Below are 18,471 nucleotides of genomic sequence, written 5' to 3'. Positions count from 1 at the left end.
TTGATCACTACACAGGCTCGGGCGTCTTCCAGCGCCAGTAAAACGTTTTTACAAGTCCCAACCATTTTTCTGTGCAACCACAATGTCCAATTTCTTCTGAGGCTTGAGTTGTACAGTTTAGAATTGTGGCAATGAATGCCACAAAACCCACATTTTTAACACACGGGGTATCTTTTGACTTGCAGCAAACAGTTATTTCAGCATGTGGTGCATCCACTACCATATCTTCACGAGCATCACTTGTTTTCTCAATTATTTTGCCACCTCAATCTCATTCACCCTTACCGGGTATTGCAGGAACTCAGGATCATGATCCCCACAACTGCAACACAGTTTTTCTTCTACACACTGTTCTTCAGTATACTCCCTCCGTCTGCCCACACTTGAAACAAATCCTTTACAGTTCTTACACTGCAGTGGTTTAGAGACTAAAGCTCTTACAGCGTGTCTTACATAACCACGCTTCACACGAGTAGCATAGGAGGTTGGTTGCACCTTAATTGGGGAAGACGGCTCATGGTAGCACCATAAGTGGAACAGACTTTATTATTTTTCTCCATTCACCCATTCAATCTTCCTTTGTTCTTCAGAAATACAATGAATCAAAATAAAACCACTCCTGGTCACTGACACACTCCATTTTTCCCAGCGTGTACATCACCATTTGACACCTCAAATGGGTTTCCCAGACATGCATTCTTACTCCACAAGAAGCGATTCATTATCATTCATAGACGGTTCCTCCATTCCAATTTCATTTTTGCTCCAGTTTTCGAAACTACTGTTGTCCCTTCAGGACATGCATCTTCACCAACTTTGTTCAGCGTGCTGTTTGATTCGAACTCAGCATCCACTTCTACCATTTTACCTGTCTGACCTGGAACAATGTGACACCTTTCCCACACAACAGGGAATATGATTTATTCTCTCTGGTACTTGCTCCCATCTCCTCAAAAGTATGTCTGACTCATATTTTGGATTTATGCCGCGTTCACAACCCCGTTGAAACTAGGAAACCCGGATATTCTGACTTGCTAACTGTTTGAACATGGCACGTGTTTCCTTGTTCCGACTGGCCTACGAACGCAGCAACATCTCCATAGGGACTGATCTCTGATTGGCCATTGAATGGGGCGTGCGTTGGATCCGGACGAAGAGAAACAAAGATGGCGGCAGTTACCAGAGGCTCATTCACATTTATGAGACGCTTGGTAGGTTTGTTAAAGTTTTTCCAGATGTGTATACCGACGTGAAAGCTTTGCGAGATAGTTGATGATGCACAAGGATCATACATTTAGAAATACTGCTACTGTACATCAATATAGAGACGCTTCCCATGCAGCTGCTAGCCTGACTAGCAAACAAGCTAATTCGAGTCTGTTACAGTGAAGTGGGATTGAAATAGACAATTGTCCTAATTGTTTTGTAGTTATGAATAATTGCTATGAATAATTGATATCTGTTGGTTACTACTACCCAGATAGTCAACTATTTATTTGACTCAAACTGTTGACACGGTGTGTCTGAAAGAATTGAACTTGAATGCCAATACAATGTCATCCCTAACCCATTCATAGACCACTGTAACTAACGTTACCTTTATCGCCTGACGATAGTACTGTAATGTTTTGTTAAAAATTTCTACGCTCACTCTGAACGTTAAAACGCATCGCTTGCGGTATGGTTTTGGAATCAAATTACGTATTTTTCATATCAGCGACAAATACATTTCTAAAATCAAAAGGTTAAATTACGACACACTTGTTTATAGGGTTGGCGTTTGTGATAGGGTTTCCACACGGCCATCTCTGTTATATTACAACCTTTGTTTACGGAAGACAGGCGGCCACCTGTGCTAATTGGCTATTTTAGCGTTCTCGGAACACCTCTGTGTAAACTTAACTGGGGAGGAAGTGTAGTTCGTCAACTGGAGGCATACACTGCGTATGGATTTGTGCAACACTTACTGTAGCAGTTTCTTTGTTATTTGAAAGAGTCTTTCTCATTGATATTTTTATTTCACCTTTATTTAACCAGGTAAACTAGTTGAGAACAAGTTCTCATTTACAACTGCGACCTGGCCAAGATAAAGCAAAGCAGTGCGACACAAACGACAGAGTTACATGGAATAAACAAGCATACAGTCAATAACACAATAGAAAAAAAGAGCCTATATATAGTGTGTGCTACTTTGAAGAATCACAAATATAAAATATATTTAGATTTGTTTAACACTTCATTTTGGTTACTACACGATTCCATGTGAGTTATTTCATAGTTTTGATGTCCTAACTAATTATTATACAATGTAGAAAATAGTAAAAATAAAGAAAAACCGTTGAATGAGGTGTCAACTTTTGATTGGTACTATGTGTAACATTAGATTGTTAAACTAAACTTGCTCTGCAGCTAGTCAACTGTTGAAAGCTACGAAGTCATGCTAGCTATATCTTTAGATGCTGAAATGGTATAGAAGTATCCAAAGCCTAGTCCGGAAACGCGACCACATCTAATGACTGATCATGACATGGATCTATTTGTCATTGCAGCTCTTGGCACATCGGTACAAGCGTTGCTGCTCCAGGGTCCAAACTGGCCGACCAGACTACACCCGTCATCCCCACACTGTCTTCATCCCTCAGCTGTGCAGCTCTAGGTTTTTCCACACCAGTTATGGTAAGTAGGCTTCGGAATCGGTGCACAGGGATGTGGAACGAGGAAGATGCTACTGCTGACAGTGTACACTCCGTACAGACAGTAAACTAAACAATCTTAAATGCACGAAAGGCTATGTGGAAGTTATAGGTTAAAGAATGGATGTTTCATTTTTAATGATCATTTGCTTTCTTTAGTCACATCAGGACCAATTCTGCCATTCAAACTATCAGATATTGGCGAGGGCATCATGGAGGTGACTGTGAAGGAATGGTATGTTTTCAAAATATAGTACAGCAACATACAAAGCTGTATATGAATTACATTTTGTTAAAAGAGTTGCCACAAGAGGCCACACAAGTTCAATGATTACTAAGCATAGCTACTCCAAGAGAAAGATGTTATGGTTGTCTTTCTGTTTCCATAGGTATGTGAAGGAAGGAGACAAAGTCTCCCAGTTTGACAGCATCTGTGAGGTACAGAGTGACAAGGCATCTGTCACCATCACAAGTCGCTATGACGGTGTCATTAAAAAGCTCTACTATGAGGTTGATGCCACAGCCTTAGTGGGCACACCACTGGTGGATATCGAGACAGAGCCCGGTCCAGGTAGGTATGCCGCCAAAGCATCAACAATGGTGTAATGGGAATCTCCCAACTTTTTATGTATCAAATGTTTAGACAATAGAACTGAAACTTGAAGCCAGTTCATATTACCTGGGTCACGTTTATAATAATAAATAAAAACATTTTGGAACACCAAATTATCTAAGTTCAAAACAACGTTGGCTTCTGTTGGAAGGTGGGAATAGTGACTTTGGTCGATCTTTCAGAGGTGGTCCATGAGGAGGATGTTGTGGAGACCCCGGCGATGTCAAACGATGAGCACACACACCAGGAAATCAAGGGACACAAGACCCAGGCCACACCTGCAGTCCGTCGTTTAGCCATGGAGAACAATGTGAGTTGTTATTAAAAGACCGACACATACGCATGCATTCACTGCAAGATGGCACTACAGCACAAGATTTAGCACCACCCCTTTAAACCTGAAATGGCCAACTACTGGGTGTCCAGGCTTTTGTGATGATTGTCTATTTACCTCTTTGCCGCCTTCTTTCCATTCCTCCTTAGATCAAGCTGAGTGAAGTGGTCGGTACCGGGAGAGACGGACGGATCCTCAAAGAGGACATCCTCAACTTCCTGGCCAAACAGACAGGGGCCATCTTACCCCCGACCCCATTTCATGAGATCCAGCCACCCCCTCCCGCAGCATCCGCCCCCTCCTCGGCCTCCATGACCAAGATGAAGCCCACACCAAGTGTCCAGCTCCCTGTCCTCTCAAGGCCCGTCTTCACGGGCAAGGACATCACTGAGCCCCTGAAAGGTAGAGGGAGCTTTACAGAGATGGTTAATGGTTCCAAAAAATGTGTTTGCTTTCTGGGATACATTTCTGATTCAGAGAATAACCCATAGTATTAGCTAGACAGGTTAAATATAGTCTATTATAATTAGAGTAGCAGTGATGTTTTGAACGTGTTTCAAAAAGCTAGTCACTGTATTGAAATTCCCAATCTAGGTTCAGTCCAGGTTCCAAACAACTTCCTTCTGGCTTTGTTTGTTACAGTCTAAAGTGACCTGATGGGACGGGTGGTAACTTAGCAATATAGTACTGGCTTCATCAAAACATATCCCTTTTTTCCAATGTGTTCTTCTGAACGACCAGGTTTCCACAAAGCAATGGTGAAGACCATGACTGCAGCTTTGAAGATCCCCCACTTTGGATATAAAGATGAAGTGGATTTGACGAGGCTGGTGCAGTTGCGCAAGGAGCTGAAGGGCCTGTCAGAGGCTCGCGGTGTCAAGCTCAGCTACATGCCCTTCTTCATCAAGGTGACCTTTGACTCCTGACCTGATGTAATATGAAGTTGTGAGGTGACATGTCTAGTGTCAGTGACGCTATTGCCAAAATGCATGGGGAACACCTAATAAGATGTGTTCGTTATGAAGTTGAAATGTCAGCGTTATAAGCTCATGCCAGATCATGTACTCTTGTTGTGACAGAGGTAGCAGCTTGTGTTTTGTGACGGAAGTGTTATAATGCCCTGCGCAGAAACTTCATTATTACAGGGGTGTCATGAAAGAATCATTGTACGTCATTCCTGAAGTACTATGCCAGAGGATTTGGGTAAATAGCCTGCTTGCTGCGGTTTGGATCATACCATAGTCCCTGTGCCCATGAAAGCGAAGGTAATTGACTTAACGCCCCTTAGCACTCACGTCGGTAGCCATGAAGTGCTTTAAAAGGATGGTCATGGCTTACATCAGCGCCATCATCCCGGAAACCCTAGACCCACTCCAGTTTGCATATCGCCCCAAGAGATCCACAGATGACACAATCTCAATCCCACTCCACACTGTCCTTTCCCACCTGGACAAAAGTAACCTTATGTGAGAATGCTGTTCATTGACTACAGCTCAGCGTTCAAGACTGTAGTGCCCACAAAGCTCATCACTAAGCTAAGGATCCTGGAACTAAACACCTCCCTCTGCAACTGGATCCTGGATTTACTGACGGGCCGTCCCCAGGTGGTAAGGGTAAGCAACAACACATCTGCTACACTGATCCTCAACACGTTGGCCCCTCGTGTATTCCCTGTTCTCCCACGACTGTGTGGCCAAGCACGACTGCAACACCAACATTACATTTGCTGACGTCACAACAGTGGTAGGCCTGATCACCGACAATGATGAGACCGCCTATAGGGAGGAGGTCAGAGACCTGGCAGTGTGGTGCCAGGACAACAACTCCTTCAACGTGCTTAAGACAAAGGAGCTGAATGTGGACTACAGGAAAAGGAGGGCCCGACCATCACATCGATGGGGTTGTAGTGGAGCAGGTTGAGATTTTCAAGTTCCTTGATGTCCCCATCATCAACAAACTATCATGGTCCAAACGCACCAAGAAAGTCTTGAAGGGGGCACGACAACGCCTTTTCCCCCTCAGGAGACTGAAAAGATTTGGCATGGGTCCCTAAATCCTCTGTTATACAGCTGCACCATTGAGAGCATCCTGACCGGTTGCATCACCGGCTGGTATGGCAACTGTTCTGCATCCGACCGTAAAGTGCTACAGAGGGTAGTGCGTGCGGCCCAGTACATCACTGGGGCCAAGCTTCCTGCATCCAGGACCTATAATACTAGGCGGTGTCAGAGGAAGGCCCAAAAAATTGTCAACGACTCTAGTCACCCAAGTCAGACTGTTCTCGGCAAGCATTACCGGAGTTCCAAATCTAGGTCCAAAAGGCTCCTTAACAGCTTCTACGCCAAAGCCGTAAGACTGCTGAACAATTAATCAAATGCCACACGGATTATTTGTGTTGACACCCCCAGATGTTTTTATAATGCTGCTAATAGCTGTTTAACAATGCATAGTGACTTTACCCCTACTTACACATACAAATTACATCGACTGACCTTTTCCCCCGCACACTGACTCCGTACCAGTAACCCCTGTATATAGCCTCGTTATTATTATTTTTACTTTAGTTTATAAAAAAAAAAAATTGTCTTCACTCTTAACTGCATTGTTGGTTAAGGGCTTGTAAGTAAGCGTTACACGGTAAGGCCTACCTGTTTTATTCAGCGCATGTGACAAATAAAATGTAATTTGAAGATAATCATGATCTTCTCTGTTTGAGCAGGCTGCTTCCCTGGGCCTTCTCCATTTCCCTATCCTCAACGCCTCGGTGGACGAGGCTGTTCAGAACATCACCTACAAGGTAAGGCTGCAGGAAGGGGGATGGTGTTGGGGAGACATTGCTTCCCTTTCAGTCAGTCAACTTTGGTACAACATACTATGGGGAGTCGCACTCTCAACTTCTGTTAAATCTAAAATCACTCCTGACAAGGTCAATAAAATCCTTTCCTCTCTGGAAGCCCCGCCTTCCACAGGTGATAAGTGTGAGGCTAGAATGAATTCTTTCCATTATTCCGCTCTTCATCTCGGTGAAGACAGGAACGATTCACGTTACTAAAACAAACAATTGGAACACGAGACTGTCTCACGTTGCGCCAACTAAACTGCCCCTTTGTGGTAGAGCGCGCGCACCCCTGGATGTTGTGTGCTGGACTTTGTATGGTTCTTATAGTTTCCTAATCACAAAAAATGTGTTATTCTTCGGATTGTTTGGCATGGCTATAGTGAGTTAAGATTGCTAAAAATGCGACCTAGATGACGACGGCTAAGCCGGGTTTGGGTTCATAACCATGCCCAAATGAATAAAAAGATACTCAGGTTTGTTGTCTTTGTGTAAGTTAGAGGTTGACACGGGAACAGGAATGGTAGTGAAGTTCTGGAGTGAGGCCTAATATATAATTTGCTTAATAATAAAAACCAAGAAAACAATAAATGATAATTTCCTTGTTCCAATTGTAGCCAGTCACTTGACCTCCGATGCAAGTGGAGAAATATACAGTTGCACGTCATGAGTTAATTCGACTGAAAGCTTTCTTGTTCGGCCTCCTGGGTGGCGCAGTGGTTAAGGGCGCTGTACTGCAGCGCCAGTTGTGCCACCAGAGACTCTGGGTTCGCGCCCAGGCTCTGTCGTAACCGGCCGCGACCGGGAGGTCCGTGGGGCGACGCACAATTGGCCTAGCATCGTCCGGGTTAGGGAGGGTTTGACCCGGGAGGGATATCCTTGGCAGGCCGGGCGCAGTGCACGCTAACCAAGGTTGCCAGGTTGCACGGTGTTTCCTCCGACACATTGGTGCGGCTGGCTTCCGGGTTGGATGCGCTCTGTGTTAAGAAGCAGTGCGGCTTGGCTAGGTTGTGTATCGGAGGACGCATGACTTTCAAACTTCATCTTACCCGAACCCGTACGGGAGTTGTAGCGATGAGACAAGATAGTAGCTACTAACAATTGGATACCACGAAATTGGGTAGAAAAAAGGGGTAAAAACTTTTAAAAAAATAAAAGTTTGCTTGTTCCAATCATCGAGCCGGCGATGTGGGAAGAAAATTCTGCCCTTGTGTCGAGCAAGCAGTTAACCCCCACAAGAACTGCTCCCAGTCGCTGATGATGTCCCCCCCCCCCCGCACCTCTGATTCAGAGGTTGGGTTAAATGTAGAAGACACATTTCGCTTGAATGCATTAGGTATCCACTTTCCATCTGGGTAAGTAGAAAATCTCAATGTGGTTATGTTTTGGTTTCTACATGATTCAGAATAGAAATTAGCCTGTAAAAGTAGAACAATGTTCTTATACCAAAAATTAAAGATGTTTATTGAAAAGCAAAATATTAACCGTTGAGTCTTCATCCCTGCTAGAAATCATAATTATAATTTTAAAAAAATAAACATTTTGCCTTGAACAAGTCACCTACACAGTAATAAAACACAATGCCGAAGTATATTTATATAATTTGCGAGCGACCTGTCCAATAGGCTATTTGTATGAACATTTTAAATGAATAAAGAACGAAACACAGCTGTTTTCCGGACTCTAATTTAATTTAGCCCAGGCATGAACAATTAGGAGTAGTAAATAACAAAACACAGCTGTCTACGAACACCAGGGCCAGCCGGTCATGGCTAGAAGGGATCCAGCATTTGTCAAATTGAATGTCAGGTTTGACTTTTTGTAGCAGTTTAGGAGAATTGGGTTAAGCTTAGGAACAGGGTTTGTGTTAGCTAAAATTGAACTTGATCTTAATTTGACAAAAGCTGGATTCCTTCTAGGCATGACCGGGCAGGCCCGGCCCACTCACCATTCTCGCTGCGATTCAGCACCACAGCAGTGGAAAGAGGACACTAGGTGGTCACAAAATGAATAAATTATAAAACTGTTGTTGGACAATCAAACTCGATATGTATGTAAACGAAATTCGTTAAGGCTGGTTCATTGAGTTACGGCATTTTTATTTATAATGCTCCTGTGAAACGAGGCACGCGTCATGCATTTATGAAAGCACTTGTTTCCAAAACACAAATGATATCCCTTTTTACAGTTCTAGATTATGTTTATTGAACGCTCCACGTCCTTTCCAACCGCTCTCTTATGTTTATTGAACGCTCCACGTCCTTTCCAACCGCTCTCTTATGTTTATTGAACGCTCCACGTCCTTTCCAACCGCTCTCTTATGTTTATTGAACGCTCCACGTCCTTTCCAACCGCTCTCTTATGTTTATTGAACGCTCCACGTCCTTTCCAACCGCTCTCTTATGTTTATTGAACGCTCCACGTCCTTTCCAACCGCTCTCTTATGTTTATTGAACGCTCCACGTCCTTTCCAACCGCTCTCTTATGTTTATTGAACGCTCCACGTCCTTTCCAACAGCTCTCTTATGTTTATTGAACGCTCCACGTCCTTTCCAACTGCTCTCTTATGTTTATTGAACGCTCCACGTCCTTTCCAACCGCTCTCTTATGTTTATTGAACGCTCCACGTCCTTTCCAACCGCTCTCTTATGTTTATTGAACGCTCCACGTCCTTTCCAACCGCTCTCTTATGTTTATTGAACGCTCCACGCCCTTTCCAACCGCTCTGTTATGTTTATTGAACGCTCCACGTCCTTTCCAACCGCTCTGTTATGTTTATTGAACGCTCCACGTCCTTTCCAACCGCTCTCTTATGTTTATTGAACGCTCCACGTCCTTTCCAACTGCTCTCTTAAACTGCCGGCTCCAAATTCGCCCCATTCATTAAAATCACCATTTAATCCAACCCCCATCTATTTTTGTGACAACCTGGACCGATATTTGGTTTGAAGTATTGAAACCAAACCCTATGATGATTCCACAAGGGGGCACCCTTCCCATAGGTTGTGCATTACTGGGATTCATTGCTGCTTCATGTCTGTAGTTCACTAGTCCCTAATGAGGTGTCTAGTGATACAGGTTATTGGCCCGTAGGCAGTTGGTGGTTGGAAGCAGAGTGGAGGGAACAATCAGGGTTGGACACAACCATGCTATTGTCCAACACACGGTCTCTGGTTCAAACGAATCCCAAAATGAGCTGTCTTTCCCCATCTCAACACTTTTCATTCCTATGAATTAGATTACGGATTCTCAATCTATTGCGCCCACTTGGGATTTGGTTTTGGATGCTCTGTGAGAGGCCTTCTTTTGAATGACTGAGTCTGGATCTGAAGATCTTCTCCTGTGATATCTCCTTTCTTGTGGCTTTAGCCTCGGCTAAACATGTTGGGGACCTCCCAAGTCATCCATACACCCTTCCGGTACTTAGTTCGCCCAAGGCCATTCTGAGGTGACGTCGCGTCCAAATGCAGTCTTCGCCCCGAAAGTAATGGCTATGTCCTACAGGTCCTTAAAAAAATGTTTAAGCTATTTTCTATTTTTCGCCTCCATTTGTTTCTGATGAGCAACAGTTTGCATGCCCTGTGTCCGGGGGCCTTCTTTATGCACGTACATTGAACGGACCCGGGATATCCTACCAACTTTTTGTCTGTTTTGCTAATCCATCTTGTGGCAGCCTCCACTATCCAGTGGGAGAGACGCTATCTCCCCGGCATGTAGCAGCAAGCTAATGAGGGGCGCCTCGCCTCACGCGCCGATTTAAAACATTGCAGATTTCTACTTTGTTTTCTAGTGTTTTTTTCCCTTATTTTCTTATTTTTGTTTTTATTTCACTTGGTCCCCCCACCGCCTCAAGTCTATACTCTGCCTCCACCCTAATAGACATGTATTAATCACTGCTACAGTTGTGTATATAGTTCTATCATTTATTTATTTATTTATTTATTAGCATTGTCGTTTTATTTCCACTTAGTCCTGCATGTCAGAGCTTATGATTTTCACTGTACTCTGCAATCACACCTGCAACCCTGTACATGTCACTGTTAACCCTTCAGAGATTCAGTGTGTTTATCTAGCTGTGTACGCGCCAACTCAACCAGGGGTCTGGCAACGTCTCGGGTGTTATTTAAAGGGTTGGCCATTTTAAAAAATAAAATAATTATAGGATTCATTATATTCAATAAATTATAGTACCTAACATCTGATTTGGACCAAATGTTGTTTTTTTTCTAACAACGAGTAGGACATGAGGGATCCATAGAAATGGTATAAAGCCATCCACGGACCACCCCAACAACGAGCATATAGTATCCGTTCTACTTATGTAACAAGTAGTTAAGAGCTGCAGCTCTGAGAATTGTTTCTCCATCCTATGAAATGTATTCTCTATGAATTTGGTTGTCCGCTACCCCCCCCCCCCCTGTTAAGAGAAATGCTTCATTTAAAGTTTAGGTTTGTCCCATCCTACATCTTGAATTTCCTTTTTCGTGCTAGGCCCCTTAGTTCCATTGTAGAGAAATCTAAGCGTTACAGCATACAATAACATTCTGTGCTTCCAACTTTGTGGAAACAGTCTGGGCAAGGCCCTTCCCTGTATCAGCATGACAATGTACTCGTGCACAAAGCGAGGTCCATACAAAATGGTTTGTCGTGATCGGTGTGGAAGACTTTGACTAGCCTGCACAGAGCCCTGACCTCAACCCAATCGAACACCTTTGGGATGAATTGGAACGCCGACTGTAAAGCCAGGTCTCATCGCCCCAACATTAGCGCCCAACCTCACTAATGCTTTTGTGGATGAAGTCCCCACAGCAATGTTCCAACATCTAGTGGAAAGCCTTCTCAGAAGAGTGGTGGCTGTTATAGCAGCAATGGGGGGGACCAACTCTCTATATTACTGCCCATGGTTTTGGAATGAGATGATTGACGAGCAGGTGTCCACATACATTTGGTCATGTAGTGTATATTCAAATAGATGGGGTACTTGCTCACAGCGAGCAGAATGCTGGACGTAGAACTAGAATGACTCATGAACATGACATTTCGCTCATCCTTTCTTCAAAGTGATTGAGAACCTGAGCTGGTTCTGAGATGTGCTGATATGTCTCCTCCTACTCCACCAGGCATCCCACAATATTGGTCTGGCCATGGACACGAGCCAGGGCCTGCTGGTACCCAATGTGAAGAATGTGCAGTTGCTGAGTGTGTTTGAGATCGCAGTGGAGCTCAACCGCATGCAGACCCTGGGCGCCACGGGCCAGCTGGGCACGGCCGACCTCACAGGAGGCACCTTCACCCTCTCCAACATTGGCTCGGTGAGTGGGGGAGGGGGACTAATGGCTAGGAGGATGAGCTTAAAGTGATACTGAAGTCAAACCGATTTATATATATTTTTTTTTAAACCTTGTGAGATTTTTTTCATAATTAAAAGCCGTGTTTGCATTTTTTAGTAGCCATCTAATGCTAACTTGAATAGTAATTGACAGCTAGCGGCTGTATTATTTGGGACCTATGCTTGCTTAAGCCGCTTGTTCAGTCTTTACATGTCATGTCGGGGCGGCAGGGTAGCCTAGTGGTTAGAGCATTGGACTAGTAACTGGAAGGTTGTGAGTTCAAACCCCCGAGCTGACAAGGTACAAATCTGTCGTTCTGCCCCTGAACAGGCAGTTAACCCACTGTTCCCAGGCCGTCATTGAAAATAAGAATGTGTTCTTAACTGACTTGCCTGGTTAAATAAAGGTAAAAATAAATAAAAAATTAAAAAATGTATTTGTGTTTTCCATTGAATCAGATTGGAGGCACTTATGCAAAGCCAGTAATTCTGCCTCCTGAGGTGGCGATTGGCGCTCTTGGAAAGATTCAGGTTTGTGAAAATTATATTATATTACATTATCAGTTATGTTGTCAATGCTGGCTATGATGAGTGGCGCAGGGGTACGGACCTCAGCTGATAATGGGAGCTGAGTGTTGATGCTAGTTCTCAGCTTAGTGGGCATGTGGCCAGCTGACTGGGAGGTGTCAACACGATACAGACGCCTGACTGAGCCTCATGACATTGTCTGGACTTATATTTATTTGATAGTTATGGATGTCTGGATTGATTTATGAATAATCATCTCCTGACATGTTTATGCCCCTTCCAGGTCCTGCCAAGGTTTAACTCGAGGGACGAGGTGGTGAAAGCTCACATCATGAACGTCAGCTGGTCGGCAGACCACCGGATCATCGACGGGGCCACCATGGCGCGGTTTTCCAACCTGTGGAGGGACTACTTGGAGAACCCGGCCTCTATGGTCCTGGATCTGAAATGAGCGTGCGGTACCCTGGCCTGCATCCCCTGGACGCATGCCCAGCGACGCAAAACCAACCCCCATGATGATGCGAAGTTGGTCTACTGTACTCTGACTCTCTTGGGTAGTCACTTTGACTGGGTGTTACTGGTCACCATACTGCTCCTGACCCCTTGGCCTTCCAAACCTTTCTTCCTCCGAACATGGATGGCTGCACACGCCACGGACACCACAAGTTCCCTCACTACTCAACGTTGTGAAACTAATCTCTAGTTGCTGGCTGTTTTTATCTTTGTGTGTGGCCTTAGTTTGATTGCTCTCTTCTGGTTGCCTTACTGACATAGGATGGGTATGAAGAGTAGAGCTTTCTCCTGAAGAGCAGAATGTTTGAAAACAACCCTTTTTTTTAGTAAACCTGTTGCATTTCTGAAATACTGTATAACCCTGTAAAAATGTCTTTGCACCTTTTTGTTTTCTTACAGCCCCACACATTCCCTCATCAATGCTAGAAAGCAATTTTCAAGAGAATGTGCGGTTTAGTGATTCCCTATGGAAAGCACCATTGCACAACATGCGCTTGTTAGTGTTCATATCAGCTACAGTGCCTTCAGAAAGTATTCATACCCCTTGACTTATTCCACATTTTGTTGTGTTACAGCCTGAATTCAAAATGGATTAAATTGATGCAATACCCTACTATGACAAAGTGAAAACAGGTTTTTAGAATGTTTTGCAAATGTATTGAAAATGAAATACAGATCTAATTTATGTAAGTATTCACACCATTGAGTCAATACTTTGTAGCATCCTTTTGGCAGGAATTTCAGCTGTTAATCTTTCTGGGTAAGTCTCTTAAGAGCTTTCCACACCAGCATTGTGCAACATTTGCCCATTATACTTGTCAAAATTCTCCAAACTCAAATTGGTTGTTGATTAAAGCTAGACAACCATTTTCAAGTCTTGCCATAGATTTTCAAGTAGATTTAAGTCAAAACTAACCTGACCACTCGGGAACATTTACGGTCTTCATGGTAAGCAACTCCAGTGTCTATTGGCCTTGTGTTTTAGGTTATTACCCTGTGTGTGGTGGAAAGCAGACTGAACCATGTTTTCCTCTAGTATTTTGCCTGTGCTGAGCGCCATTTTATTTTTATCCTGAAAAACTTCTGTCCTTAACAATTACAAGCATAACATGATGCAGCCTCCACTATGCTTGAAAATATGGAGAGTGGTACTCAGTAATGTGTTGCATTGGATTTGCCCCAAACATAACACTTTGTATTCAGGACAAAAAGTTAAATACTTTGCCACATCTTTTGCAGTATTACTTTAGTGCCTTGTTGCAAACAGGAGGCATGTTTTGAAAATGATTTATTCGGTACAGGCTTCCCTTTCACTCTGTCAATCAGGTTATTATTGTGGAGTAACTACAATGTTGATCCATCTTCAGTTTTCTCCTGTCACAGCCATTAAACTCTGTAACTGTTTTAAAGTAACCATTGGGTTCATGATGAAATTCCTTCGGTTTCCTTCCTCTCCGGCAACTGCGTTAGGAAGGAGACCTGTATCTTTGTAGTGACTGGGTGTCTTGATACACCATCAAAAGTGTAATTAATAACTTCATGTTCAAAGGGATATTCAATGTCTGCTTTTTGTTTTTACCCATCCACCAATGGGTGGCCTTCTTTGTGAGGTATTGGAAAACCTCCCAGGTGTTTTGGTTGAAATCATTTTAAATTCTCTGCTTGACCGAGGGACCTTACAGATAATTGTATGTGTGGGGTACAGAGATGAGGTAGTCATTCAAAAATCATGTTAAACATGATATTTGCACACAATGAGTCCATGTAACTTATTATGTGACTTGTTCAGTACATTTTTACTCCTGAACTTAGGATTGCCATAAAAAAGGGGGTTGAATACTTATCGACTCAAGATATTTCAGCTTTTCAATTTTAATTTGTAAAAAAACTTTGACATTATGGGTGTGTATTGTGTGTAGGCCAGTGATAACAATTCTCAATTTTGTCAATTTTAAATTCTGGCTGTAACACAACAAAATGTGGGGTATGAATACTTTCTGAAGGCACTATATGATGTCAGCAGCTACTGGATCAAACACTCCAATGGTTCCACAATTGTTAGTTTGGTCAATTTGTGTTACTGCTTTTCTTGCTGTTTGATGATGTTAAAAAAAAAGCAAAATATTAAGTTATGGGTGGAAGTCAACACTTAAGCTTTGTTCGAATACAAATACTAACATACCGTATACTACCTACTCAATTTGTCACAAATAGTGCGGTTAGTATGAGTATTCGAACAGAACCTTAGTGTCGGGTTTTGGGAATGCGTACTGTGGTCTCTTTATTTTAGGGAGATTGTACTATTTGAAGGTGTGTGAGAAATGCCTGTCTGACTTAATCACCGTTTCTGATATTGTGTGGATCCTGAAAACAAGTTTTAATAAATTTGAGGTGTAAAGATTTATTGGCTTTGCTGAGTGTTGTGCGTTATGTTCCCCGAGAATTCTGACACTCACTAGTTTGACAAAATAAAGCCTTTAGTCTATAGACGCTAAATAATTGTCTTCGCCTGGAAGTATGGGAGTGATACAGGTTCATGTTGGAAATTCCCAGTCATTTTTCCCATGGGAATTATTTTAATGGTGAAATTTTCAGGTCTGTATTATATAACCCTACAGTTCATTTAAAATATTTTGTTAATTAACTGAGTAACCATCTTTGTCTCCAGGACTTGGAATGAATAGAGCTTGTCCTAAAACGCTTCTAATTTCCCACCCCATTGAACAGAGGACAAACATGTTACGTGACCATTGGAACAGTTTCCACCCCTATTTCACAACAATTCTTCCTACTGTCTTCTGAAGGTATATGTTGTCAGGGGGACTGTAAGTCCATGTGGCAAGTTTAGCATGTGACCACCACCACTATTTTCAGTGTTCCACCCCTGACTAAAATGAAACCTCCGGAGTCACGTGTCATTTAGGAACACTACTGACAAGCTATGAGCTCTATTGCTACTCTTACAAGATTTTCAAAGCAAAGAAGCTATTCCATCAATACAATAACATACACAAAGAGGGATATGTCGAGGGAATTTAGCACATGGGTTTACTTCATGCAAATTAGTGCAATTTAGAAGGTACTATTTAATTTGGCTGCGACCGCCCGGCAACAGGATTTGACGGTTTGTTACAGGACTACTGCAGCTGTGCTCCCATCTGTTTTGAGCGTATACATTAACTGTGCTGGTGCTTCCATGAACTTTAGTCGATTTGGAGTGAGATGTATTTAATCATTTTTGTCAATTATGTGAAAGTTACTTACTACATGCAGTTTGGAATAAGGAATAAGAATTGAGGTCCAAATTGAAAAAAGGCTAATCATGTTGTCAATCATTATGAGGACCAATGCGTTTCCTTCTGCAGTGAAGAAATCTAAGCAGATATGTTACTGCCTCTGTCCTTGTCAAGCCCTACCTGTCTAATTGAGGAAGCAGTGAGCAGGCAGACTCCAGTCCTGTTTTGAGTTAAGACTGTTTTGGGAGCTGCATTTGATCAGGGTCACCATGACCGGGGTGGCAGTGGCACCGTCATCTCTATCAAGTCCCTTGGGAGACTAGAATTAAGAAAACTAAACAAGATATGCAGAAGCAACAATGTCAAAGGGCCGGTGTACAGTCGTGGCCAAAAGTTTTGAGAATGACACAAATATTAATGTTCACAAAGTCTGCTGCCTCAGTTTGTATGATGGCAATTTGCATATACTCCAGAATGTTATGAAGTGTGATCAGATGGATTGCAATTAATTGCAAAGTCCCTCTTTACCATGCAAATGAACTGAATCCCCAAAAAACATTTCCACTGCATTTCAGCCCTGCCATAAAAGGACCAGCTGACATCATGTCATTGATTATCTCGTTAACACAGGTGTGAGTGTTGACGAGAACAAGGCTGGAGATCACTCTGTCATACTGATTGAGTTCAAATAACAGACTGGAAGCTTCAAAAGGAGGGTGGTGCTTGGAATCATTGTTCTTCCTCTGTCAACCATGGTTACCTGCAAGGCAACACATGCCGTTATCATTGCTTTGCACAAAAAGGGCTTCACAGGCAAGGATATTGCTGCCAGTAAGATTGCACCTAAATCAACCATTTATTGGATCATCAAGAACTTCAAGGAGAGCGGTTCAATTGTTGTGAAGAAGGCTTCAGGGCGCCCAAGAAAGTCCAGCAGGCGCCAGGACCGTCTCCTAAAGTTGATTCAGCTGCGGGATTGAGGCACCGCCAGTACAGAGCTTTCTCAGGAATGGCAGCAGGCAGGTGTGAGTGCAGCAGGCAGGTGTGAGTGCAGCAGGCAGGTGTGAGTGCATCTGCATGCACAGTGAGGCAAAGACTTTTGGAGGATGGCCTGGTGTCAAGAAGGGCAGCAAAGAAGCCACTTCTCCCCAGGAAAAACATCAGGGACAGACTGATATTCTGCAAAAGGTAGGGATTGGACTGCTGAGGACTGGGGTAAAGTCATTTTATATGATTAATCCCCTTTCCGATTGTTTGGGGCATCTGGAAAAAGGCTTGTCCAGAGAAGACTAGGTGAGCTCTACCTGTGCCATGCTAACAGTAAAGCATCCTGAGACCATTCATGTGTGGGGTTGCTTCACAGCCAAGGGAGTGGGCTCACTCACAGTTTTGCCTATGAACACAGCCATGAATAAAGAATGGTACCAACACATCCTCCGAGAGCAACTTCTCCCAACCATCCAGGAACAGTTTGGTGACGAACAATGCCTTTTCCAGCATGATGGAGCACATTGCCATAAGGAAAAAGTGATAACTATGTGGCTCGGGGAACAAAACATCAATATTCTGGGTCCTTGGCCAGTAAACTCCCCATACCTTAATCCCATTGAGAACTTGTGGTCAATCCTCAAGAGGTGGGTGGACAAACAAAAACCCACAAATTCTGACAAACTCCAAGCATTGATTATGCAAGAATGGGCTGCCATCAGTCAGGATGTGGTCCAGAAGTTAATTGACAGCATGCCAGGGCGGATTCCAGAGGTCTTGAAAAATAATTGTCAACCCTGCAAATATTGACTTTGCATCAACTTCATGTAATTGTCAATAAAAGCCTTTGACACGTATGAAATGCTTGTAATTATACTTCAGTATTCCATAGTAACATCTAACAAAAATATCTAAACATACTGAAGCAGCAAACCGAAATTTATATTTGAGTCATTCTCAAAGCTTTTGGCCATGACTGTAGGTAGGTGAATGATGTTTATCCTTGATAATTGTATGGAATATTGAATACCCATAAGTTCAAAACCCAATAGGCTTAATGGGATACTTCAGGATTTTGGCAATGAAGACCTTTATCCACTTCCCCAGAGTCAGATGAACTTGTAGATACCATTTTTATGTCTGCGTGCAGCTTGAAGGAAGTTGCTAACTAGCATTAGCGAAATTGCTAACTAGCATTAGAGCAATGACTGGAAGGCTATGGTATCTGCTAGCATGCTAGTAGATACAGTGCCTTTGGAAGGTAATTCAGACGTCTAGACTTTTTCCACATTTTGTTACATTACAGCCTTATTCTAAAATGGATTGAAAAATATCCTAGGACAAATGCTGATTTGACTGACTGAAATGTGTCTTCTGCATTTAATCCAACCAAGAGTACCGA

At 43.1% G+C, this 18,471-nt stretch overlaps 1 protein-coding gene and 1 non-coding gene across 2 annotated transcripts; both read left to right on the top strand.

Annotated features, from left to right (window-relative positions):
• The first annotated feature begins 1,074 nt into the window (after positions 1–1,074).
• On the top strand, positions 1,075–14,641 carry LOC123997358 (lipoamide acyltransferase component of branched-chain alpha-keto acid dehydrogenase complex, mitochondrial-like). Its single transcript, XM_046301494.1, has 11 exons — positions 1,075–1,211; positions 2,550–2,676; positions 2,853–2,928; positions 3,083–3,264; positions 3,489–3,616; positions 3,790–4,042; positions 4,382–4,548; positions 6,360–6,437; positions 11,597–11,788; positions 12,265–12,336; positions 12,617–14,641. The coding sequence occupies exons 1-11, from the start codon at positions 1,167–1,169 to the stop codon at positions 12,782–12,784; spliced, it is 1,488 nt and encodes a 495-aa protein (XP_046157450.1). The 5' UTR covers positions 1,075–1,166; the 3' UTR covers positions 12,785–14,641.
• On the top strand, positions 12,384–12,522 carry LOC123998380. The gene has a single exon (XR_006832277.1). It is a non-coding gene; the product is annotated as a small nucleolar RNA SNORD94 (small nucleolar RNA).
• Positions 14,642–18,471: the final 3,830 nt, after the last annotated feature.

This window comes from Oncorhynchus gorbuscha, linkage group LG15, assembly GCF_021184085.1.
Source record: "Oncorhynchus gorbuscha isolate QuinsamMale2020 ecotype Even-year linkage group LG15, OgorEven_v1.0, whole genome shotgun sequence".
Taxonomy (NCBI): Eukaryota; Metazoa; Chordata; class Actinopteri; order Salmoniformes; family Salmonidae; genus Oncorhynchus; species Oncorhynchus gorbuscha.
This window is presented reverse-complemented; position numbering and strand designations above follow the sequence as displayed.